Raw genomic sequence first — 26,255 nt, 5'->3', positions numbered from 1 at the left:
CACAGCCAACAAATGCACAGTCTTAATCTTTTCAACTAGTTTTTCTAATTTGGCATTGAAAACCTCCAAACACTTGTAAAGGAAACCCAAAAGAGAAATGTAAAGGTCACCTGGCACTCCCTGGAGACTAATTGAAATTCACAGAGGGGTTGAACAATTTAAGAAGGATTACCTGATACTGGATGTAATGAGTGATGAACAGCACCGGTTTAGGGTGGGGCACAGGGGAATGTTGAGACAACATTAAGTTTCAGATCATTCATTTGAAGTTTTTAAAACTGCTTAAACACGAGAACTACAAAAGTATCTAGCAGCAATGAAACATTGAAACATATTTCCAAAAATGCTTAATTGTAAAGTGGAATGAAAATGGTACACCCTTTTTATGTAATTTATTTTCACTTTAAATCCAGCTGTTCTGCGACAGCCTGAGAGGGTTGTTAGAGAGCATTAGTGAACAACATCATGAAGACCAAGGAACACAGCAGGTAGATCAGGGTGAAAGTTTTAGAAAAGTTTAAAGTAGAGTAACATTGTAAAACAAACCAAGTCTTAAAAATGAAGATGGAAGAAACTAAATATATTGCAATTCTGGGGAAAAAAAACTATTTAGAGTGTGCTGAAGACTTGTGACTGGGATGGAAGTTTACCTTTCCGGCATGATTTTTCTAAACATACAGCCAGATCTGAAATGGCATGATTAAACACAGCATATTTATGTGTAAGAATTGCTCAGTCAAAATCCATACTTAAATCCAGTAAAGAATTCAGAATATAAATGAAAGTCATAGTTTTAAGAATTTGTTTTTATAAAAAATATTCAAAACCATCCAGAATTTCTTTTAACTTTAAAGTTATACACTACTTTGCATTGGTCTGTCACATCAAAATCCCCCAAAACATTATTATTAACATGGAAAATGTGAAATAATAACTTAAAAAAAGGGTTTGCAAGTCACTGTATTGTGAACTTGTGAATTGTTAGCACATTATCTGATGGACTGCTTACAGAATTTTACTGCCATTAAATCAACAATATTCTTCATTAATGTACAATAAAAGTGTCTCCAATATACTACCAAATTCAATAAAATGATATGCCTGTTTTTAGTTATTATGTAGCACTTTTCATTAATACCATTTGGTACTGCAAAACACACATTATTGAAACATAGATTTAGCAGCATTGGCTTTTCAAATACTGTTGGCCTGTTTAATAATTATCTTACTCATGGAAAACAGTGTGTACAAGCAGATGGTTTCACTTCATATTCACTTATAGTAGCTGACGGTGTCCCTCAAGAGTGGTATTAAGACCCCTTCTTTTCATTCCCTGTATTAATAATGATGCTTGTAAAGTCATCTTTGTAAATCTTTATTTTTACACTGATGACAGAGTAATGCATAGTCCAGCATCCATACCCAGCCTAGCCTTTTCTCAGTTGTTGGCTTTAATAAAACTTGACATAAAACTTGTTTTATGCTCAGAGAAAACAAAACCTCTGTCATATTCAAATTTAGAATCCAAATTACATAACCTTCCAGCAATCATCACTTTTCAGTCTCTCCTGGAACAAAAATTAAGGTTTTCTTTTTGGTAATTATCTTTTGGCACTGAATTAGCTATAAACACTAATTAAGTCTCAGCCTTTTAACACAGTAATGCTGGAGTGGCTTTTTTTTTGGAGGGGTGCAACAACCGTCGCTGATAGCGCTAAATCAGCATTTAAAGCCATTCAGCTATAAAAACATAGCATATGTAGCTTGGGAAGTATCAGAAATCTAGATGTGACCACTGACCCTGGGACAGTTTGTAACTGTTGTAGCAAGTAAGCCGAGAGGGTGTTTCTTCTGTCAGCAGCTGGTCCTGTAACACTGTTGCACCACTGTGGTCTGCATGCTGATTTAATGACTCTGATTGTTTCATTGCATTATGTTTCTGTTCCTGCCCTAACATAACAGTAACAGAGGAAAGGTAATTTACTGTAACTGATACCACGACAGAAATTGGATTTAGCTACCCTTGTGAAGCTAATTGATTTGATTTATATGATCCAATCTTCGGTTTGTGTTCTCCTACAAAATATAGTCTAACTTTTTCACATCTTCCCCTTTTATTTCTCTATACGTTTTTATTTCCCATCGGTCCAGTCTTAAATTTTTATTAATGCGTTATCGGAGGTTGCATGCATGGCTTTATCCTAATTTTTCCCCTGACTTTTGCGTAAATTAAACTCCAACACAGAGAAGGTGTTGCAAAGCTAAATGTATTACATTCATGTTGGGCTCAAGAGTATTTTTAATAGCTATTTATTAAATGTGGCACTTCTGTATCACACAAGCATATAATTACATTTGTTTTGGTGATTAGTTTATATCTGCCCTCTCTCTGATTAATATCCTGTTTAATGCATTCCTCTCATCATCCCCCTAATTAACCCTCCATCTCTCTTGCCCTACCCACACGTCACAGCACATTCACTACAATGCAAGTTGATTTGCTCACAAAATAGTGTATGTATGACCTCTAGTGGGTTGATTTGGGTAGTACACTTTACAAAATAACCCAAGACAGTAACAGTTGAGGGATTATGCTTAATCTATCTCAAATTACTGCTCTAATCTATATTATTCTACTAAAAGCTAAAGGAAGTATTTAGTTGCATCAGCTACTCCACTGGATGTAAATGATTATTGATTGGTTTTTGATCATACATATTCTTTTTTCCAGCTTGTATTTGCATTAGATTAAATTCCAATTTATTACTTGTGATCACACCGATCAACAGCTGCTTAGTTAAAATCAAATGTATCGGACTTGATGTTAGCAAACAGTAGTTTTATTCAAGACAGGACATCTAGATGACCACATAATAGATGTACAGGCATTTGTTCAGCACAAATGTAGTTTTTTCTATATATATTTTGCTGTGGCTGTGCTATGCCAGAGACCCACAACTAAGCAAACCTTCAGCCCACCAAATTTACATTTATTTCTATGTATGCATATAGACACATATGTACATGTGTATACACTTTATACACACATAGGTTGCCAGTTATTCTTTTCTAAAAAGTTTGACTCAAAATGTTTAACTTTGGATGATGCAAAAAACATAAAACAACCCAAAAAACAGGATTAATAATATAAAAAAGTAAATGAAGGTTATAAAGTTTTTGGAGACACCAACATTAGTCTGCATATTACCTGTCAACAAAGCTGCAGGTATTTAAAATTGTCAAAAAGTAAGTGTTGGATTCTCTCACCACAGTGTCTTGCAAAGTATTGATACTATATTTTGTCACGTTATAACCACAAAGTTCATTGAATTTATTTAGGTTATATATTATATATAAACACAAAGTTCCATGTAGTTTGGAAGTGGAAGAAAAAAAAAGGGTTTTCGAAATTTTTGGTGTACATATTTACTCAGCCCCCTTTACTCTGATACCCCTAAATATAATCTAGTGCTACCAATTGCCTGCCAGTTGTCTGTTGGCATGCAATTTATCTCAGTAAAAATACAGTTGTTCTGTAAAGGCCTCAGAGGTTTGTTAGAGAACATTATTGAACAAAAAACAGCACGAAGATCAAGGAACAGAGCAGATATGTCAGAGATTGTGGTTTATGTTTAAAGCAGGTTGTAAAACAACATCTCAAGCTTTGAACATGTCACAAAGAACTGTTCAATCCATCATCAGAAAATGGAGAGAGTATGGTGCAACTGCAAATCCACTTAGAAATGGTCATCCACCAACTCTGAGAGAGCAAGGAGAGCATTGATGAGAGAAGCAGCCAATAGCCGCATAACTGTGGAGGAGCTGCAGATATCTGCAGCTCAGGTGGTATAATCTGTCCACAGGACAACTATTAGTCGTACACTCAACAAACCTGTTCTTCATGAAAGAGTGGCAGGAAGAAAGCCGTAAGTCCTGTTTAATGTCTTGTGACGGACACAGCAAAGATGTAGAAGAAAGTATTTTACTTTAATAACGCCGACCAAACATACACTTTTTGGACAGAACCTTTTGGCCTACATGCAAAATATTATGTGTGTCAGAAAACTAACACTATGAACACCAGGAGCAAAGCAGTTAGTCGTACATAAGCATACAGCCAGAACGTTAATGCACTGCTTTAAATCAAAGCATATCCATGTGTTAGAATGCTCCGATGTGCAGACTTCTGCTCTGTATGTGAAAAGATGGTAGAGTAATACCACAAAAGACCTGCAGCTACAAATATTGATTCAGGGGGGCTGAACACACCACTCTTTTTATATTTATTTGAAAAGAAAATCTCAAAACCAGGTATCTTTTGGCTTCCACTTCAGTTATGCACTATGTTGTGTTAGTCTATCAAATAAAATATACTGAAGTTTGTGGTCATAATGTTGCAAAACTTGGAAAATCTCAATTCAAGTGCAAGGCACTGTATTCTTGTGGAGTGCTCCTGCAGAGTAGAAGGCAGTGTTTCCAGTGGGTCGTTGGTCACATGAAACCGAGCGAGAAAAACCTCTGTCTAAAAAAGTCCAGCCAAACAAACTTGACAAGGCACCAACAACACTCAGATGTTGTCATCTTTTTTTTAAAATACAAACATCAAATTCAATAGGCAGGCCAAAAAAGGGGCCAAAAAAAACAAAAAAACACAGTACATGAATAGGTATGAAATGCTGTTGAACAATTGCAGTAGAAGTGTACATATGGAACAAATAGACTGTAATGTATTCGTCCAGACCTGCTGAATACCTCCCTTCTGAATGTAAAAAGGGAATATTTCACTGGTGAAAAAAGGCAGGCAGGACTTGCATCTGGCACTGAAGGTAGCAGAAGATTCTCAGGAGGGGAGACGAATCTGCCCTTGTAGCAGTTTGAGTAAGAAACAGGAAAACAGGTAGAACAAAAGTTGGTGGTTGAGGAGCTTTGCAGTATAGCACCAGCGTAAGTGATTTTTACTTTTAGTATGCAGGTTTCTGAGCTCAGAGGGTTGCAGCTACAGTTTAACAGTGACAAAGAAAAATAGTGTTGGGGTATTTAAAATGTGGGTGGGCAGAAGACTGCGTAGCATCACTGACTCAGGCCATCCATAATGTCATGTATCAGCCAAACAAATGAGGGTCAGGAGTGGGAGCAGGCGTTCCAGGCTTTGAGATGCACTGCTAGAAATCGCCAGGCTGACATTTATTCAAGAGTTTAAACTATCTGTACGAGTAAAAGCCACAATGTCATTCTCTAAATTGAGTTTTAAGGCAGCTTAGATCAAAAATTCTCAATATTTGAATAATGAAAGCCAATTTGCGTCCTCCCTTTTTGACAGTTTGACAGTCCTCCCTTTTTTGAAAGTGTGACTGTTTGCAGGATTTTAAAAGAAGTCAGGGGTTAAACTGGGAGTAAACAGAACAAAATAAAAATCAAAAGCTGAAAAACACAGGGAAATTACAGAATATTAAAATTTTATTTGGTTTATAAAACATTTTTTTGAAATGAAAGCTTAACAGCTTTGCCTTTTCTCATTAAAGTGAACTAGATCCCAATTTAACCCCTGGATTTACATTCATGTGAACAATGACAGGATGTAATAAAGATCTAACAAGAGTTGAGATAAACAAAGCTTCAAGGCTTCATGCAGTGCTACCTTATTTAGATTTACATTTCTTCTACTGTTTAGAGAACAGTGTCACTTACAGTGCAGGGCACATTTAATGGTACACCTAGTAAAATGTGTAAAATGCTCTAAAATAAATCCACCTTTTATTGCAGTAGTATAATCTCACCTAATTATTTTTTATACAAACCCAACCTTTAATTTGAATACATTTGTTTAATAATGGTTTTTAGCAACATTACTAATGACACAATTATTGGTACTTATAACAAATATCATTAAAACAATTTCTTAAAATTATACTTCACCTTTTTAGGTTGGTCAGAGTTTCTAGGAACATCTAATTTTCCCTAGGGTATAATATGTCATGTGACACAGAGCCCTGTTTCTTTTAGCCACTGGCCCCGGCTGGATATGTGTTTTGCCACCACACAAAGTGAGCAGAATGGTTAAGGGAGGTAAAGAAAATCTCCAAAACCATAGAGAACTGCAGCAAAGAGCAGCATGTTTGGGTCACCAAGTGTCTATAGAAACCACTTGACGCTTCTACAGGTCAATCGGTTGTTTAGAAAGCATGCTGGGAAAAAAAGCCTTTTCTGTCCTACCATCACAATTGTAGATTAATGGTGTTGGCTAAACTCTACTGGGACTTTAACTGGAACTGCCTGCTTTTTCAAGATGAGATTAAGATGGACTTTTTAAGCAAAAAACACTCCAAGTGGGTTCGACTCAAAACAAAGGACAAATGTGTGAAAGAATACGTTAAGCCCACTATTAAGTATGGTGGAGGATCTGTCATGCTGTGGGCATGTTTCTCCTCAAGAAGCCCTGGGATCCTCAATACAGCGCATGGAATCATTAACTTTTTAAAAGCCAAGGAGATTTTAAGTAAAAAGTTGCAGGGCTCCACCAGCTCAAGTTTATATGAGTGGGTGCGTCAAAGTCTGCTGTTGAGTAAAAATCGCTGAATATTTGTGGTCCAATTTACTGTGACATGAAAATGAAAGCAAAGCAACCTGATCAACCTAAAAAGTAAAAGAAACAAGGTCCATCTGCACCAACCACCTGTGCTGGCGGGGGAAAATGTCTACCATTGCTGAAATATGATTGGGGTGCCACTCAAAATCATTCCAAGGGCTGCAAATGACCCATGGGCCAAACGTTAGACAAACAACCATGATTGCGTGGCTCGAAGATCACTCTCTCCTAGTGGTGTCCTATTTGCAAATAACTGTATGCGTGCATGCGTGGGTTCTCACCGGGTACTCCGGCTTCCTCCCACAGTCCAAAGACATGCCTGTTAGGTTAATTGGTCACTCTAAATTGACCTTAGGTGTATGAATGAGTGTGTGCTTGGTTGTTTGTGTGTTGCCCTGCGATGGACTGGCAATCTGTCCAGGGTGGACCCTGCCTCTCGCCCATAGACTGCTGGAGATAGGCACCAGCTCCCCCGCGACCCACTATGGAATAAGCGGTAGAAAATGACTGACTGACTGTATTAAATACAACAATTTCTTAACAAATGATTTTTTTTCCCGCTACTGAGTACATTAACACACATTGAAAGTTCCATCTTCCACAAAAATGTAGTGAGATAATGCTCATGCAATAAAAGCTGAATTCATTTTTACAAGGGCTGCCAATTAATGAGATTTGCACTATAAACCTTTTTAACAACAGTATAATGGTATGAATTATCTAAACATATTAAGGTGTATTCATCTCGCTCAAAAAAGAAACACATTAGCAGTGATCTCCATGTACATGTGCCGTGTTCTAAATATCTAGTATTAAACTAAGGTGATCTGCAACATGATCAGACTATGTGCCTTTTTGCCATATATTTCTTTTTAGACATAATGCATTACTCGACCACTGCATTTATAATTCACCATTACTGACAGAACGACTTGTGTGACTAAAGATATGAGCACGTATGAGTCTAAGAAAGCACAGACACTTGTTAATGAGTGTTTATCTGGTGGCACTTACAAGCCTAACATGCAGGTGATGTTGGAGTGGGTGACACAGAGAACCAAAGCAATAAATACATTGTATAAAACATAATTTCATATCAATATATTAAAATACTATTCAAAATAATATCTTAGACAATATTGCAATATGAAATTGATAAATAGTTGGTAGGCCTACACAGAGAAATATATAGATTTAAGTATCTGTGTCCTTCATAGTTTTATGTTTTGGATTTTTTTTCCAGAAATTTTCCCAGTTGGGCTGCAGTACAATCCAGAGAGCCAATACATTTTCTTTTTTAAAACAATAAGAACAATAAACATACAGTACACAGTCTCATAATAAGGATAAACACACTGAGAAGGCTACAATATAAAGGTCAAGACAGAAAAATAGAAAAATATCGATAGAAATCATAAGTCAAATACAGAGAAAGTATATAGAGTAAGTGTACTTATGAGTCTTTGTGGTTCTTGGAGCTGAAACTCGTGTTGGCTCTCATTGTTGGGATGCTGACTGTGTAGCTGTAAATCAGTCCTGACACACACTTCCACACAAACACAAAAGCTACATACGTTTGCAAATATGAACTCATGCAATGGCACACAGCTCTGCAAAGCTGCAGGTGTGTACTCACCCATACACGGTCAGTCTCACACACACACAAACACACACAAATAAACACACACATATCTCACATGACCGTGCAGCATTTGCAGGTCTGTTTCTTCTCCTTCTCTCCCTCCTCTCCGCTCCCGTTGGCCTTCTCTTTCTCCGCCATGCTGCCATTGGGCGGGGCCTGCTCATCCGTGGCCGCATCTGCTGCCTTCCCCTCGCCATCCTCGATCACGACAAACTCGGCCTTCACGTTGCCGTCCACGCCTTCCATGCCCAGGGCCGCGTGGCTCTCCTTCTCGTCCTCCAGGTTCTTGTAGCCCATGAAAACCAGGGTGACGGGGTTGTCTGCGCTGGCCTGGTCGGGACTGGGACCCAGCAGCTTGGCTTCAATGCCCGTTACCTCTCTCTTAGGGGTCTGGCCGGAGGTCTGCACTACACCGTTCTCACCTACAGGGAGCGCCAGAGTATTGTTGAGAGGATGCATAAGGAGAGAAGGTGATCAGGATAGGGCAGAGAGACAGAGAGAGAGAGGATATACTGTTTTAATAATCCGTGGATCTAATGAAGAGGGCATTATTAGCTGACTTTCTCTTCATGTCAGTTGTTGTAGCTGTGTTGCCACGGGCAGAGAACTCACCATTTTCTTTGGCCACACCTTTATTAGCTGGCACACCTGTCTCCATTTCTTCAATTTCTTGCTCCAGCCTGGCTCAGAAACACAAACATGGAAGAAAAAACAAATTATTACCCGTTGCTTTTAATACTTTCACTCCAAGTAATGACCAAACCTAAAATGTACAGTAGCAGTAAATTGTTCCTACCAGTTCGTTTCAAACAGATGCTCACCTGAGGATGACCTGTTCCAGAAGCTTAGTCTTCATCTCATCCTCTTGCAGACGCCTCTGTGTCTCCTCTTCTGCTGGAGCTCCATCTAACAACCAGCGCTCCCTCAGTGACTTTGACTGCAAGTATAGACAACATAGTAAAATGTGACTTTCTGTGTGTGTGTTTTTTTAATGTTGATGACATTAAAACAGGAGAATGCAAAATGCTTTTCCTGCCTGTGATGGCTCGTTTATTGCTTTGATTTTTTTGAGCCTGGATAACATTTAAAAACACCTCAAAGGATACCTTTAACCATGCTCCTTTAGGAAGGAGCTACAGTATTTTGCAAGACTTTTTAAACTATTAGACATTTTGCCATGTTACAGATACAAACATATTTTATGTGACAGACCAACAAAAAGTAACCTATAACTGTAATTGTGTTTCCCAAATACAAATCTGTAGAGTTTGCCATGAATTTGTATTCACCCCCTTTACTCTGATAATCCTAAATAAGATGTAGTGCAACTGGAAGTCACCTAATTAGTAAACCAAATCCACCAGTGTGTAATTTAATGTAAAGCCAGCTGTTCTGTGAAGGCCTCAGAGGTTTGTTAGAGATTAGAGAACAAACGGCATCATGAAGACCAAGGAGCACAGCAGACAGGCCAGGGATTAAGTGGTGGAAAAGGTTAACGTACAGCTAGGTTAAAAAGCAATATCCGAGGCTTTGAACATCCCATGAAGCACTGGTGACTGCAAAGGTAGTCAGTCATTTTCAGAATTAATTTAAAAAAGATGTAGCTCTAATTTTTCAATCTGTCCACAGGACTAAATTAGACATGCACTCCACCAATCAGTCCTTTTGCAGTTTGCAGCAAGCCATCTAGGGGACACAGATGAGACAAAACTGAACCTATTTGTGGTTAGATCATCCTTTCATTACTAGATTGACCTCTCCAGGTGTGATTGTGTATTCACACCTAGAAAGTTTTTTGGTCGGGACTAAAAATGGACTTTATTATTATTATTGTTATTATTATTTTTTTTCGCGTTAGGTGTGGTTCACTTTCACATTGTACTTTTTGCAAGTGAACTATAGTTTGTAAACAACGCCACGAATGTGATGATCGTTACTCCCATTGGAGAGAAATAACTAGGGCTGGACAAAGCACACACCTGCAAATGGAGGAAAACTATCACGGAAGTACTGATTGCTGCATTTTGTTCTGCATATTTGTGCAGTTATTACAGCTGGAAAATCATTGACTGTCAAGAGCAGGTCATTCAACGCAGGTTTCGCAAAGTTCCATTTCTAGTTTTGGAACGGCGTTGTCAGACGTGCCCTGACCCACAACACGCTGGCAGCAGGGTTGCTAAGCAATACACAGCTGATCAGGTATGATTTTAGTACAACGTTCACTTTTGCTATCGGGTACGGTGGCTTGTTATGTCCAAAGAGACGTATGCTTTCTGTAGTTGGGTTGGATCGAAGCTGGTTCGTATTCACACCAGAAGCGAACCACACCTGAGTCCGCTTGGAAGAACGCCGAGACCACCTAAAAAAGAAGTGGGTCTCAGTCAGGTTGTTTGGACCTGCCAAAGGGACCGGACCAAGGGGGAAAACGAAATTTGGTCCGTTAGAAGCGTAGCAAAAGTGAGGTCAGATCACCAAAATTATGCCTCTAGTCTATTGCATGACTTCCCAGTAAAACAGAATTAAATATGTGGTTATAATGTTACAGATGAAAAAGTTAAAGGGGTATGATTACTTTTGAAGGGCTCTGTATTATGTCCTCTTTCCAAGCACCTCGGCCACTCACACTGCTGCTATCAAATGAGCCGGTGCTGTTTTTTGTACAGATAGGATTAGTGTCACTTTCACTGAGACGCAGCGACAAGCCCTTAAGTTAATCTAAGACCAAATTCTTATCTGCCCAATTCGTCTGCTTACTGGTGCCACTCAAGGATTCAGTCACACTCTTGAACTGCAACCAAACAGTCTTGCCAGTTTGAGAAGTCATGGCACCTGGCCAGGCCAGGCCGAGGCTGCCAGCATTGATATAATTCTCCCAATAAACTTAACAGAGCATGGGACTAGAAATGCAAATGGGTCAGTGGAATAAGAACAAACCAGCTTTATTCTTACAATTCATCCACATATTTCTTTTATTTACAACTCACTCTTGCTGTTCCCTTTTTGCTATGTGTTTATTTCTTCTCTCGGTTTCCAAATAACCATGAATTCTTATCCTGACTCCCTATCCTACCACCCTCATGTGGAGAAGCTAATATCAAAGCAAATACTTGACATGCTTTGAGGTAAATATAACAGTGCCTTGCTTGCAGCTGTTAGATCACAAAAAATAAATAAATAAAGCAATAGCACACAGCTTTGCCAGATGAAAATGTGCAGGAAAAAACGTTTTTGCAAGCTGAGGTTAAAAATCTGATCCTATGCTCCATGCGAATTCCTCTCCAGTGATGCAACTTGAATTTCAACATCAAACTCCCCCTATTTTCTTCCCCCTTTCCTTTTTCCTCTCAGACTCGACCCCGGCCCGCTCTTCTCCCAAAGGCATTCCTATCCATCATAAAGTCCATAAACCTGGATAAGGTTGAAAATGTTTTGGTTCACCTCCTGCTTTTTTCAACCTGTTAGTATATGATCCTGTCTCAGTTTCTCCACTGTGTGATCGGGGTTCAGACAGTCAGCTGCCCAGAGCTTTATAGCACACACTCTCACGGTGTAATTCAACACTCTTCATTCCGAAGCCCAGCATGGTCTCCTGGGCACTGAATCTAAACCTGCTCTCCCCTCCAACACCCTCTCTCTCTATGTTTTGCTCTCTCGCCACACCCTACTACTCTCTATTGCCTGACATCACTTAACTGGCTCACTAATGCATACCCGAGCACGCGTGAACACACCAGCCTTTGTGAAAAGTCGTAAAGCCAGAGTGCTGAAGTTACGTCTCGTTCCATTGTTCCTTGCAGTAAAAAGCTGCTAACGTAGCAGACAAAGGGCGGAACTGGGACACTGGGTGTGCACAGGCAGGCACGGGTCGGGCCGGTGTGCACATCCAAATGAAATGAACAGCTGTAGACATTATATTCTTTTATAACCCAATTTAACCAAAGCAAAGTCTGTCCATTCATTCAATATCAAATCAACAAAACAATTTAAACTGTTGTTGAACTATTTCTGTTCCTTAGATGAATGATTTGCCACACTACATCTAAAATGAAACAAACAAGTGGAAATACACCATATTGCCAAAAGTATAGAGCCACTTGCTTTTAAACACATACTAACTTTAATGACATCCAATTCCTAATCTATAGGGTTTTAAATAAGGTTGGCCCACCCTTTGCAGCTACAACGTCTTCAACTCTTCTGGGAGGGGGGTTTACAAGGTTTAGAAGTGTGTTTATGGGAATTATTGATAATTCTTCCACATCTGCATTGCTGAGGTCAGACACTGACGTTCGACCAGAAGGTCTGGCTTGCAGTCTCCTCTCTAATTCATCCCAAAAATGTTGTACCAGGTTGAGGTCAGGGCTCTGTGCAGGTCAATCAAGTTTGTCCATACCAAACTTGCTCATTCATGTCTTTAGGAACCTTGCTTTGTGCACTAGTGTACAGTCATGATTGAACAGGAGGCGCCATCCCCAAACTGTTCCCACAGAGTCGGAGGCATGGAATTGGCCACAATGTCTTGGAATGCTATGGCATTAAGAGCTCCTTTCACTGGAACTAAAGGAGCTGAGCTCAGCTCCTCAACAACAACCTCACACAGGAATCTCTTTTGCACCAAACTTAACACTTCACACACCGCAGTCAGACAGACCGTTCTCCTGGTAGCTGCCAAACAACTCAAACTTTCTCAATGACCAGAACAGTTTCTTCTGCATATCCAAGTCAAGCAGTGGTTTCTTTCTTGGTTGGCACCATTTCAGTTCATCTTAGCCCTAATTAAATTTTACAAAGCTTTAAAGAGGACATATCATGCAAAATCCACCTTTTTAGCCCTTTTTTTTCTCCATCATCTGTTACGTTTTTTGAACTGTTACGTCACTGTATTTGCTGCAGAACAGCTAAACAAGGTCATGGACTTCCGGCTGATCAATTTCTTCCATTTTTATTCGTGGCTGCGATTTTGTAGTCCAAGCTCAAGTATGCCAACGCTGCAAGAGGATAAGTTAGGTTCGATTGTTGGGTGTATTAACCCAGTGTCCCTCAGCATCAGAACCTCCTCAAGTGCTTTTCATGATAATCTACCCACATCAGTAGGGAAATTCCCATTTCCCCACTTTAAGGATGAGTTCTTCGGCAACATCCACCAATATCAAGAAGGTCTTGTTGAAAGACTTTATCTGATTAAGGGATCAGTTCCTTCTGTCTATGGGCATAACAGACACAGCAAAGGGGTAAGGTGCAAATAACACTACAATGACAGCAAACTTTATTTTAGACATGAATTTATTGTGCTGATATGATGTCCTGGCCATTGTTTTGATAGTAGTGGTGCCTTCCTTGTGCTTATGTTAGTGCTGTGTCCTGCTTTTAGCTCCTTGAGGACAGAACCGTACTGCGTGTTTTTAATAGTATTATTACATTAACAGTTTTGCATTGTTTTTGCCCGTTTTGTCTTGTTTCTGCGCCACTAGATAATTGTATCTCTTTTATTAAAATGGGAATGGAATGGAAGACTGTTTGACCTGGAGGAGAGCGGGGTGTGAAGTGCCTCAATAGCATTTAAAGAGACGGCACTAAAATGAGTTGCTCTCAGATACACCTCAGAACAGGGGTTAAAGAGGAACCTGTGGAACTACAATAACATGGAATTCAGACCAAAGCCTTGCAGGTCCACTTTATATAGACCACAATTGAATGATTTAAGTGCGAAAAGAAAGGATTTAAAAGCATGATATGTCCCCTTTAAAGCCAAATCAGTGCCAGAAAAACAACCAATTTAAATTAACTCCTCATTTCTGATAAGAGTGAAAAACATCCAGACATAATTATGCATAAAGCTTGTTGATTGCTACAAAATGTATGTAGTTTCCCTTAGAAAGTTACTCAGCAACTTTCTAAGGGAAAGTTCCCTTGTATGTAAAGTATATATTTGAGCTTTAATAATAATTAATAATAACTTTTACCCAGTGTTGATTATTTTTTAATTCTGTATGAACCAGTGTAAGCTGTAAATCTAGTAAAACATTCTCATTGTATTCACGTTGATAGAGCTCTGTTAAGCTATGTATATATATATATATATATATATATACAGGTCCTTCTCAAAATATTAGCATATTGTGATAAAGTTCATTATTTTCCATAATGTCATGATGAAAATTTAACATTCATATATTTTAGATTCATTGCACACTAACTGAAATATTTCAGGTCTTTTATTGTCTTAATACGGATGATTTTGGCATACAGCTCATGAAAACCCAAAATTCCTATCTCACAAAATTAGCATATCATTAAAAGGGTCTCTAAACGAGCTATGAACCTAATCATCTGAATCAACGAGTTAACTCTAAACACCTGCAAAAGATTCCTGAGGCCTTTAAAACTCCCAGCCTGGTTCATCACTCAAAACCCCAATCATGGGTAAGACTGCCGACCTGACTGCTGTCCAGAAGGCCACTATTGACACCCTCAAGCAAGAGGGTAAGACACAGAAATAAATTTCTGAACGAATAGGCTATTCCCAGAGTGCTGTATCAAGGCACCTCAGTGGGAAGTCTGTGGGAAGGACAAAGTGTGGCAGAAAACGCTGCACAACGAGAAGAGGTGACTGGATCCTGAGGAAGATTGTGGAGAAGGGCCGATTCCAGACCTTGGGGGACCTGCGGAAGCAGTGGACTGAGTCTGGAGTAGAAACATCCAGAACCACCGTGCACAGGCATGTGCAGGAAATGGTCTACAGGTGCCGCATTCCCCAGGTCAAGCCACTTTTGAACCAGAAACAGCAGCAGAAGCGCCTGACCTGGGCTACAGAGAAGCAGCACTGGACTGTTGCTCAGTGGTCCAAAGTACTTTTTTCGGATGAAAGCAAATTCTGCATGTCATTCGGAAATCAAGGTGCCAGAGTCTGGAGGAAGACTGGGGAGAAGGAAATGCCAAAATGCCAGAAGTCCAGTGTCAAGTACCAACAGTCAGTGATGGTCTGGGGTGCCGTGTCAGCTGCTGGTGTTGGTCCACTGTGTTTTATCAAGGGCAGGGTCAATGCAGCTAGCTATCAGGAGATTTTGGAGCACTTCATGCTTCCATCTGCTGAAAAGCTTTATGGAGACGAAGATTTCATTTTTCAGCACGACCTGGCACCTGCTCACAGTGCCAAAACCACTGGTAAATGGTTTACTGACCATGGTATCACTGTGCTCAATTGGCCTGCCAACTCTCCTGACCTGAACCCCATAGAGAATCTGTGGGATATTGTCAAGAGAACGTTGAGAGACTCAAGACCCAACACTCTGGATGAGCTAAAGGCCGCTATCGAAGCATCCTGGGCCTCCATAAGACCTCAGCAGTGCCACAGGCTGATTGCCTCCATGCCACGCCACATTGAAGCAGTCATTTCTGCCAAAGGATTCCTGACCAAGTATTGAGTGCATAACTGTACATGATTATTTGAAGGTTGACGTTTTTTGTATTAAAAACACTTTTCTTTTATTGGTCGGATGAAATATGCTAATTTTGTGAGATAGGAATTTTGGGTTTTCATGAGCTGTATGCCACAATCATCCGTATTAAGACAATAAAAGACCTGAAATATTTCAGTTAGTGTGCAATGAATCTAAAATATATGAATGTTACATTTTCATCATGACATTATGGAAAATAATGAACTTCATCACAATATGCTAATATTTTGAGAAGGACCTGTATATATATATATATATATATATATATATATATATATATATATATATATATATATATACATATATATATATACACATACATATATACATATATACACACACACACTGGAATAATTCCTCTGCAAGAATGAGCCCCTGTGTGTATGAGGCTATATTGATGTAACCACGGAGCTGGTACACAAAAAAGAGGCTAGTTCACCAAGGCAACTTTTGACTTTTCTTATTAATGCTGCCCTTGCAAAAAAGATAAGTGTATAGAAAGAGTTTACTACACAGCATGATTACACTTCCCCTTTTGCTTGTTTGTGTCAATGTGTGCATGAGTATCTGCATGTGAGACGAAAGCGGGGTGCGGTAGATGTAAGAGCAGTTTCCTGTTGCTGGGAGTGGGACAAAAATCTGTTTCCTTTGCCAAAGCCCATTGCATTGTCTGGAGGTTCTATGTTTTCTTTTTTCTGAAGCAACACATAGAGAATCAAACACACACACCCTCACAATGGTTTACTCTGAAAATAGAAAAAGTGGGATTGCGCAGGGGTAACGGCGCAGGTCACGATCACTTTTTACAAACACGAAACGCCTGCACTGGCGCGCACGCACCTCGACCTTTGCTCCTATCTTTGAGGCGCTGAATTGTCCCAGGATGAAATAGCTTTGATAGTGATGACACATGCACCGACAATAGCCTTGGTTCGGATATAATGAGTGTGTGTGTCGGCCTGTATCAGTGTTTGTATAAACAGCATGTGGAGGAGCTGATGGTGTTATCTGCTGACCATTCTGAACATTCCGTGACAGCGGTGGTAAGGGAGTATCTCACTGTGTTGGGCTGCTACATTTGAGAGTTTAATGTTGCGGTGTGGGTGTATAACAGTGCTCACACACAGAGCATGACTCCTAAAAACGCAGGTCTGCCCGGCAGTGATCCTGCTTCAAGTTCTACCGAGGTAGAGGCGTGAGGGGGTGCAGATGACATAGACTTGGATTTTATCAGTGGAGAGCTGGAGTATATTTCAAACAAGGTTAAAACTGTGTGTTCTATCACAATGCATTGTGATGCTGCCTTTAGACACAGCAATGCCTTGTAAAAATATGCATATGCCTTGAAGCTTTTCACATTTTATTACCACAGATTTCAAAGTATTTAAACTGGATTTTTTGTGAAAGACAGGGAACATGTGAAAAAGGGGCTCTGGTCAGTTGAGATCAAATAAACACACATCAGGAAAACATGCAACTGTATATATTTGTTGAAAGTTGTCGCTTGCGATTAATCCACATTTGATCTCATTCTTCTATGTCTTTTTTTGTCATCAAGATGTTCCCTCAATTTTCCATGGGGATTAGCCTTTCAAACACAAAAATCTATGTCGGATAGGCATCGCAGGGCGTGGCGGTGTTGGTGTAGGAGTTTAATTGTGTGACCCATGTACAGAGGATTAGTCCTCGACACGGCAGTCCTGGGTTTGAGCTCTGGCGATATTTGCCGCATGTCTTCTCCTCTCTCTCCCCCCCGTTTCCTGTTTATCTACTGTCAAAAAAATACTCGGAAAAATAAAGGCCACTAGTGCCGCAAAAAAAACATTTAAGGAAAGGCATCGAGAGCAGTAAAAGTCAATCAAACTGCCCAAATAAAATATTAGCACACGGAGCGTAAATCATCATACAAAAATTGCATCCAAACAGTCCTTCAGTATTGCAACTCATGCAGAAATTGTGACAAAGATTGCAATTCTGGTGTAGCTCCAGTTTAGATCAAAACGCATTTCTATAATAGAATGACCCAGTCAAAGTCCAGACATAAACTTAATTAAGAATCTTTGGTGTGACTTGAAAATTGATATTTACATCTGCCCTCTATCCAATCTGATTGAGCTTTTTTGCAAAGAACAACAACCAGATGTTTTGATATTTAAAGATGGAAGAGACAGCAAAAGGTGGTGTGTGTAGCTATTTAACCAGGTTCTTTGGTTATTTTTCATGGAAATTTCACCGTACATACATAAAGAACACATGTATGGAACCAATAATGTTAGCAGGTGAAGGTTTCTGTGCAGTGAGGACAGAAGACAGTCTTACCAATTGAGTAGCATCCTTCTTCCAAAAGTATTGTCCTCATTAAGGTTTAAAGTAGAACATTTGTTAAATGTAGATACAGCTAAAAGACAGCGCGTTTTTACCTTAAGATGCTGAAGTTGCCGCCGATCGTCATCAAGCTGCCTCCTTTTGTTTTCGATCTCTGTCTGCTTCTTCCTTTTCTCCTGTCACCACACAGACAAACACAGATTACTCAAAAGAGCACACAACAGGGCTACACAGGTTTAAAAGAACTAAAAATTAACATAATTGAACATACTTGTTATTAAGACACTTGCTTTGCTGGTACAAACAGGGCTGGCCAGAGGTTCTATGGGTCCCTGAGTATAATTTATCTTGGGAGCCCATGTGCTGATAAGACCATCTCCCACAAGCCACCAAAGGACTGGCCTGTATATCTGCTACCACAGCATGCATTTCATACATATACATACGTGAGTAAGTTTGCATTAATTTTTTAATAAATAGCTTTTCAGATGAAGTGTTAAAGGGGACATATCATGCACAATCAATTTTTTTTTAGCCTTTAAATACATTTTGTTGTGTACTTGGAATCTGTAGGAGGGCAGAAAAGTTGAATTTGGTCTCTCCAGGTCCGTTAGTTTTCTCTGTTTCCTATTACGTTTTTTGAGCTATTACATCGCAGTATTTGCTGTGGAACAGGTCACGGACTTCCATCTACCAATTTTGTGTATTCATCATTTTTATTTCTCGCTGTGATTTTGTAGTTCAGGCATAGTATGCCCTCTTTAAAGGTGTAAATAAATGAAGGAGATTTGGGTTATTGCTTCAACTTTCCTATTTGTTCTTGTAGTCTGGTGCACAGACTGGGAGGAGTTGGCAAGGAGAGGCCAGGCTTAATTGATTTAGCATATAATGACAAATTATTGGAGCGATGTATTTGCAAATGGCATTATGTCCCCTAGCTCAAGCAAAAGCAACAGAAAGGATTAAACTACAGTAGTAGAATTAACTCTACCAGCATAATTATGAAACTGAAAATTTTACTTCATATGTTTACATTTAATAAACTTGTCAATTCTTTTAGACAATAAATGAATTTAAATGTTACAATAATTCATATAAACTAATGAAAAGCATTTTATTCCTTTAAATCTGAGCACATTTCAACATTGGCTCATTATTATAAACTTGACAACAAACACCAGCAAAGCAATTCTTAGATATCTACTCTGTGAGAGACTTCAAGGGGTCTTGGGGGCCCTTGAACTCTCACAGGCATAGGCTGGCTCTGGATGCCAGACTGCTTCTGTCACGTTTTACAGCAAATTTCCAAAAGGATGATAGTAGTTTTGTTTTAGGAGGCAGCTGGTTTCTTGCAAGATTTGGGTCATAAGAGAATCCAGCCTGGCTGGCCTCAATGTATACATGTGTGACTGGTTTCTTTCCAGTTTACCTGACAGAAAACTGTAAAGTGATTTCATTTTGATAAAAAAAATATCAAATGAGTCATAGACAACAGAACAAGGTGTAGATCACAAACAAATGAGTTCATCCAGCTAAATGCAGTTTATGCTCAGAAAAGATATGATTGTTGTAAAGTTTGTTGTATGACAACGCTTAGATTTGCACTGTTTATGTAACAAGTTATAAAAAGGGGAAGCATGACAGACTGGAAAGATATGTCAAGAAGACATATAAAGCCTTTGAAACGGGTGAGAGATATTGAAACTACCTATACTCAGTAAAATAGTTACAGCGCAGTATCAAATGTTTGACAGTACCGATTTCATAGAAAGCAAAAAACGCAGTGCAAGAATGGTAATTATTGTGCATCTGGCAACAATAGTTGAAACAAGTGAGTCTTTTGTAACATCAGCGAGGGGAAGGTTTTAGATTTCTTACACACAGCTCCATATGGGGTTAATATAGATGATAAGAGTGCCGGTAAAATTCGGGACTTCTTTGAATTAATTAATCATTCCAAGAACTGCTGGGTGAAAAATATGCATTTGCCTTTCTCCAACCAGATTCTTAATATCTGATTTATCTGCTTACATTTCTGGAGGAAATCGGCTCTTTGGTTTGAATATTTTAAGGTTGGGTAACAAAAAGCAATGCACGAATCATTCGACCTGCCAAGAATTCCTTTTAAAAGGAACGTAGGTCCTTATAAACTCTACAGGCATGATTTTCTTGGTGAAAAAAACTGCATTTCTTATTTCAATTTATTTGACAGAACAGAAAGGAAACAGAGGTTGCACAGCTAAGTGATATACCAGGAGACGGATCGCAAAAAGGAGCAAGCTGTGTCTACACCATTACCTTTGGATGCCTACTAATGGGTGGAGAAGATGGGGTGTAAAAGGTTGAGTCATTAAGACATGCTATCAGACCTTGACAAGCAGCAATGATTTGTTGTCTCTACAGCCGTCAGTGTGGCCTGATGTGCAGTCTAGAAGAGTTAGGAAGAAAAAGGCAGTGTTTATGTGTGCTTGTATGTGGAAATAGCTTACAGCGATGGCCTGAAGTCTCTCCTCTTGTGACACCTCAGCCATCCTGAGAAAAGAGAGGAAAAATAGACAGAATTAGCAACAGATTCTTGGAACCTCATGTGACCATCCACATTACATTTAGTACCCTTTGGTGAACAGTTTTCTTCTAGAGAACCATTAGCCCAACAAACCTTTACTTCTCAACAACTTCCTAGTGACTGAAGAGAAATATCTGTCTATTTGGCACTAAGGCAGTGTCTCTTTCCTGTCAGGGTGAGACAGGGTAGGCAATGCTAATTTGGAATCATAGTGCTGCTGGAGAGTCCAGCTTTAATGGGTTCCAGACCAGAGATCCAAGATGGAGGACGAACGGAAGCAAGATTTAGAGCCAGAGCAGAATGACTGTGACTGTTATTCTACTGAGATGGGTCACTGAGATATAGCAATGGTCATTATAAGTCTCTGCTAAATGGCAATATGATATTAACTGGTATAACAGATTAAACTTCTGTAATGGTTATTAAATGTGATGCTTCCTTCGTGAGAAGGCTTTCAAATACTAACAACATGCCCAAGATAATGAGACCGGGGATTTAGACCAGCCACAAACCACTACAACGTTTACACTGTATAATAACTTTGAGTAAAAACACAATTTTTAAGGTATTACCGTCAACATTTCAGATACAAATGTAAACCATTATCTACCTGCTTATATTTCAAATAGAAAAGAAGCAATTATTAACACTCCTAAGGGTGAATGTCTTGTGTTACTCAATGCTTTCTCGGGCATCACATTAACAGCATTTTAAACCATAGAAAATGTTTGGCAGTATAAGTTAGTCGTTTTGCAACTTTAACTTTTTAAACACATTGTATATTTTTGATACTTACGTTCACTCCATGCCAAGAGGAGATACAAATAGAAACTGACTGGTGAGGGAAATTGGACAATTTTCAAATGGACTGGACCTAGCAGATAATTAGATGATCGGACAGGTACCTTTTTTTCGGTAGCTGAACACACCCTTAGCTACACGCCAACAAGGCATGCATCAGCACGCTTCTCTCTGGATGTTGTAACTGAGAGAAAAATACTTAAAGAATACTATATTAGTTTTAAAAAATATAGGTAAGGCGTTTAAAAAATTAGGTAAGAAGAAGCACAAAGATGCAAAATATTATTTAAAGGGAAACTGTATTTTATACATGTTGAGACATATCTGCAGCTTAACCAAGGCTGCAAGAGGGTGAGAGAGAGCAAGACTTCCAGTGGATAACAGCAAGGCTTAACGGAGTAAGGCAAGGTCTCTGTTTTATCCTTTTCAGGTTTTATCCTCTCTCTATGATGGAACATACTGGATTTAGAAATGTTGGCAGATCTCAGAGTTAAGAGTAAGGATCCACATTTTCTAAGGAATACACAGAGAGGCAGTTCTTATAGTATTGCTAGCTGCTCTAAACCTCGGCATTACGGTAAAGGTCTAAATTCTCCACTGAGAATACACACAAGACTAACATTTATAGTTACTTATGCTAACCACATTACTCACAAATAGGCAAAAACGGTTTAAAAATATCAGCGCTAATTATTTTGTTTATGTTTTAAAAAATGTTTTACTGGGCTTGCTCACATGCAGCATAATATTGCTTGATATCCTTATATAAAAAATTAATGACCACTCGTGGCAGGAAGACTAGAAAAATACTTTCAATACTGCTCTTTTTTCTTCTGATATTATTGTTCATATAAAAAGAAGGGAATTGTCAGAAATCGGTATCTGCAGGTCAAAGGTTTACAAAAACTGGAAATCAGAAATCTGAAAAACAAAAAGCTTATTGGTGTATCTTTTTATTTCAGGGTTTAAATTAATGAATTAAGAACATTCAAAGTTATCTATTTTTAATAAAAAAAGGAGGTATCTGGAAATGGCAAAAGGTGTAAGGAACAGTTAAAAACGAGTCTGTATTTTCTCTTTGTCATCTGTTTATTCAGACTGCTAGTTTTAAACAAAGATAGCATTTGAACATTAACTTACAGCAAAGTTGATCCATTTTCTCATTTTGAGCTTGCTTAATAACTGTTATGGGACATGCTGAATTTGTGAATTTTGGGAGCCCTTTGGATATCTGTAAGTTAAGGTAAATCAGAATCAGAATCAGAAAAGCTTTATTGCCAAGTACGTTTTTGGACATACAAGGAAGTTGTTTTGGCGTAGTCGGTGCAATACAGTACAAATTAAACAGTATAAACATATCTACAATATAATATAAATATATGTGCACAGTTTTAAGTGAGTGAGAGTAAATATAGAGCAGTATAAGATGCAAGAGCAATACAACAGTGCAGGTGATCATTGTGCAAGTAAAGCAGGAGTCCATGCTGAGCGCTAATGTAACGCATAGAGTTACAGGTTACAGGTGTCCTGTCAGCAAAAAAAAAGGGGGGGGGGGAAGGGAGAGTGTCAGGGTGGTTTCCGGGCTTTGTTAACCAGGCTGGTGGCAGATGGGAAAAAAAGGTCTAAGTTCTCCACTGGGAACACATAAAGAGATTGATGTTTACAGTTACTAATGCTAGACTTGCTAATTGCTAATAAAAAAAAATGTAAAGACTGTTAAAAATGTCAGTTCTGTAATCATATTGCATCATTTCTAAAGACTGTAAAACCCTGTTTTACTCTGGCAGACTTCTCTCTCTTACACAGTGTGACACCGCCTCTTTTCCTAAAATTAATAAACTTTCTCCACAGTAAGACTAGACAAACTATTTTGAATGCTGTGAATTACAGCTCTTAGAGAGAAATTCAAATATGCCAAAATGGGTATCAGAAGGTCAAAGTTACACAAAACGGAATATTGGAAACCCAGCAATAAAGCTCTGATCCGTGCATCTCTAGATAAGAAGCAATAAAAGAGTATTAACCAACCAAACCTGTGTGAGAAAGAGAAGATACAATCAGACCATTTTATCAAATATTAGCTACTGAAGCCACAGTCTCTCTCTCGCCAAGAGGTGTGTCTGCTGAATGGGACACTGTGAGTGGAATGTATGCAAAGCATGCCTATATTTAACCCTCTAAACATGAGATTTGGTATCTGCCAAAAATATCCATTGACATTTCTTCAGTTAAAACCCAGATAAGTTTTGTTTTTGTGAGCATAAGCGGAGCCTGAGCCTATTACCTTTAGTATTACAGTTACTTTTATGAATGGAATACATTTAAACCTTTAAGATTTTATTCTAAATGAAATACAGCCTGAACTATTTTAAAATGTAAATGTTAACAGCACAAAATACAATTTCTGAAACGTCTTCTATTTGTATTCAAGAACAAAGATAAAAAATTATTGAAAACTTACATTTATCATAAGTTGATGTTTAAAGCAAATGCACATACAGCTGAATAACCTTAGGTTTCATATACTCATGTTTTCATAAATAGCTGAAAAGTATTGTTAAATGAATAGAGATGTTTTGGATTAAATTTGTGCCATCAAAATACACCCATGTAGAGTTGATATTGGTATAAACAACCTCTGGACACTATACAGCGGGACTTAAATGTGAAAATCAATGTAGCCCAGTGATGAGGATGGGTAACAAGTCTAATTTAATGACTTGGTGTCAAATTATCAATAGATGCAACTTCAGGACAAGATATTAAGTTCTCCCACTCTGTCTGGAGTCTCTCTTGCTTGGGAAAAAAAAAATGGCAAAACTATTTTGAGTTGTGTAAATGAAAGCTTTTTGCACAGATCGGTGATGGTTTTTGCAAAAAAAAGCAACATTTTCAGTAATAGGAGTAATAGGAGCTTTATGTCTTCTCTCTTCTTTCAAATGAGCAACAACAGAACAACTCTGCATGACTTTAACCACCTAACCCAACATGTTTCAGTGCATAGCATGTGTTGAAGTGGTGTCACTGTTCCTGTTGAGTGGCAATATCCCACTGTCACAGTGTGAATTAGCTGGCATCGTTACCCCACTAACCCCTCATGGAGCTTATTACAAGGGCTAAAAACACAGTGTCAACAGCCCTGCTGTAAACGGGGAAATCCACTGAACCTCCAGGAATCTGACGGTCTCAAACATGTGGGTTACCACCCTTCACACTCCTGCACAGCAATCATATGAGTGATCTCAACAAACAGAATGCTTTCCCATCACACTACATCACCATCACATGGAGATGCTTTGGAAAAAAAATGAACCGCTATCATCTGATCAACCCCTCAAGCACACACATAAACACAGACATATTATACTTTTTTTTTTCTTTCTAAGTTTGACCTGTCAAGCCAATCAAGCGAAATCTGGAGGCATGAAAGGGCATGTGAGAAAGGCATGTGGAAATACTCTGCATAGAGAGAGGTTTGCATTCTGGAGGGGACACAAGGGGCCGGGTTCGTAGATTGCCACTCTGGGTCCCTGAGCAAGACCCTTAGCCCCAGAATGCTCCCCGGGCGCCGCACAATGGCAGCCCACTGCTCCCTATAAGGGATGGGTTAAATGCAGAGGACAAATTTTGCTGTAATGTACATGTGCAATGACCAATAAAGATGATTTAATTAAAAAAAAACTCCTGTCATTATAAAAACTAAGGTCAATCTCATCCATGGAGAACGTTTCGCATCCCCCCTTGCTAACGGAAAAACATTTTGAAAATTTTCATGCAATGCTTTAAAGTGCAGACTATTTCTCCCCATGGAAAAAAAGACTGCTCCTGAAATAATAAATAGGCTCATTTGTAGTTGTCAGAAACACAGCCTGCAAGCAAAATGTCTTCCCATTGCCTACATCTGTCCCTTCATAATGCATCTGTTGCACTGAAGTCCTGTTTGAAATTGCATTCACATCTTTAGTTGCTGTAGTAATTTTTCCATGCTGTAAACTAGCGCACAGAAGCTGCACACTAAATTGATCAACCTGGACTATTATTGATTTTTAACTGGTGCCATGCAGCCGGCGGATGCTAACATTCACAGCTCATTATTGTAATTTCCTTAACCATTAAGAATGCTAGATGACCGTATTGATTTTAATTATACACCGTTCAGCTGAATATGACTGTGCTTATGATATTGTCAATGAATAGTTGCTATAAATGAGTGAATAAACAAGCATCACAAAAAAACTCATGGACAGCTTATAGTTAAAGGTGTTAGAGGTGTGTTACACTGTCAATTTCAGCTACTTATAATTCATTCTGAAGGCAACTGTGTGACGTTCCAATAATCTCCAGAAAGGTTTTACTATGGCTGGGCATTGAGTCTCGAGAATTGATTGAAACCGGGACTAACATTCCGATAATCCCAGAATTGTTTGTATTTTTAAATTTCGATTCCTAGTTTCAATATCTAGTCCGCTGACCGGAAGAAAAAGCCGCCAAGCACCAGTGAAGACGAATCTACAGAAAGTGTGCACGCTACCATGAACAGTGTGCGGCGGTGATTGAAAGTGTGGCTTAACTTTAATAAAAGAAATTGCCAGTAGGGTCAGTACACGTGCAATAGAATAATACCATACAAAGGAGAGTGCACAACCAACATGATTAAACATCTTCAGATTCATGGTGTAGAAGAAATAGTGCCCCATCTTATACGTACTGCGCCGGTGTTACACCGGCATCCTCCAGCTTCTTCCAGCTCTAAAACTCAGCCTAGCTCCTCACTGCAGTCAGAATCAACTAATTAAAACTAAGTAAAACAATAAAATACACCTTATAGCAATATTGAGGCAGCTATCAAGTTATACTCAACCTAAAATAGTGGGT

General features: G+C 38.9%; 1 protein-coding gene across 1 annotated transcript in view; it reads right to left on the bottom strand.

The window, feature by feature from the left end:
* Positions 1–7,567: 7,567 nt before the first annotated feature.
* The window catches only part of palm1b (paralemmin 1b), a 39,227-nt gene continuing 20,539 nt past the window's right edge, over positions 7,568–26,255 (bottom strand). Inside the window, exons 2-6 of the mRNA XM_047392992.1 lie at positions 20,503–20,545; positions 18,109–18,189; positions 9,050–9,165; positions 8,841–8,908; positions 7,568–8,650 (exon numbers count right to left, since the gene is read on the bottom strand). Of these exons, the coding sequence (XP_047248948.1) occupies positions 8,280–8,650; positions 8,841–8,908; positions 9,050–9,165; positions 18,109–18,189; positions 20,503–20,544 (678 nt within the window). The 5' untranslated portion in view covers position 20,545 and the 3' untranslated portion in view covers positions 7,568–8,279. The remainder of the gene's footprint in view (positions 8,651–8,840; positions 8,909–9,049; positions 9,166–18,108; positions 18,190–20,502; positions 20,546–26,255) is intronic.

The sequence above is a fragment of the Girardinichthys multiradiatus genome, chromosome 19, assembly GCF_021462225.1.
Source record: "Girardinichthys multiradiatus isolate DD_20200921_A chromosome 19, DD_fGirMul_XY1, whole genome shotgun sequence".
Lineage (NCBI taxonomy): Eukaryota > Metazoa > Chordata > Actinopteri > Cyprinodontiformes > Goodeidae > Girardinichthys > Girardinichthys multiradiatus.
Note: the sequence above shows the minus strand (reverse complement) of the source record. Positions and strands in the feature narration are given on the sequence as shown.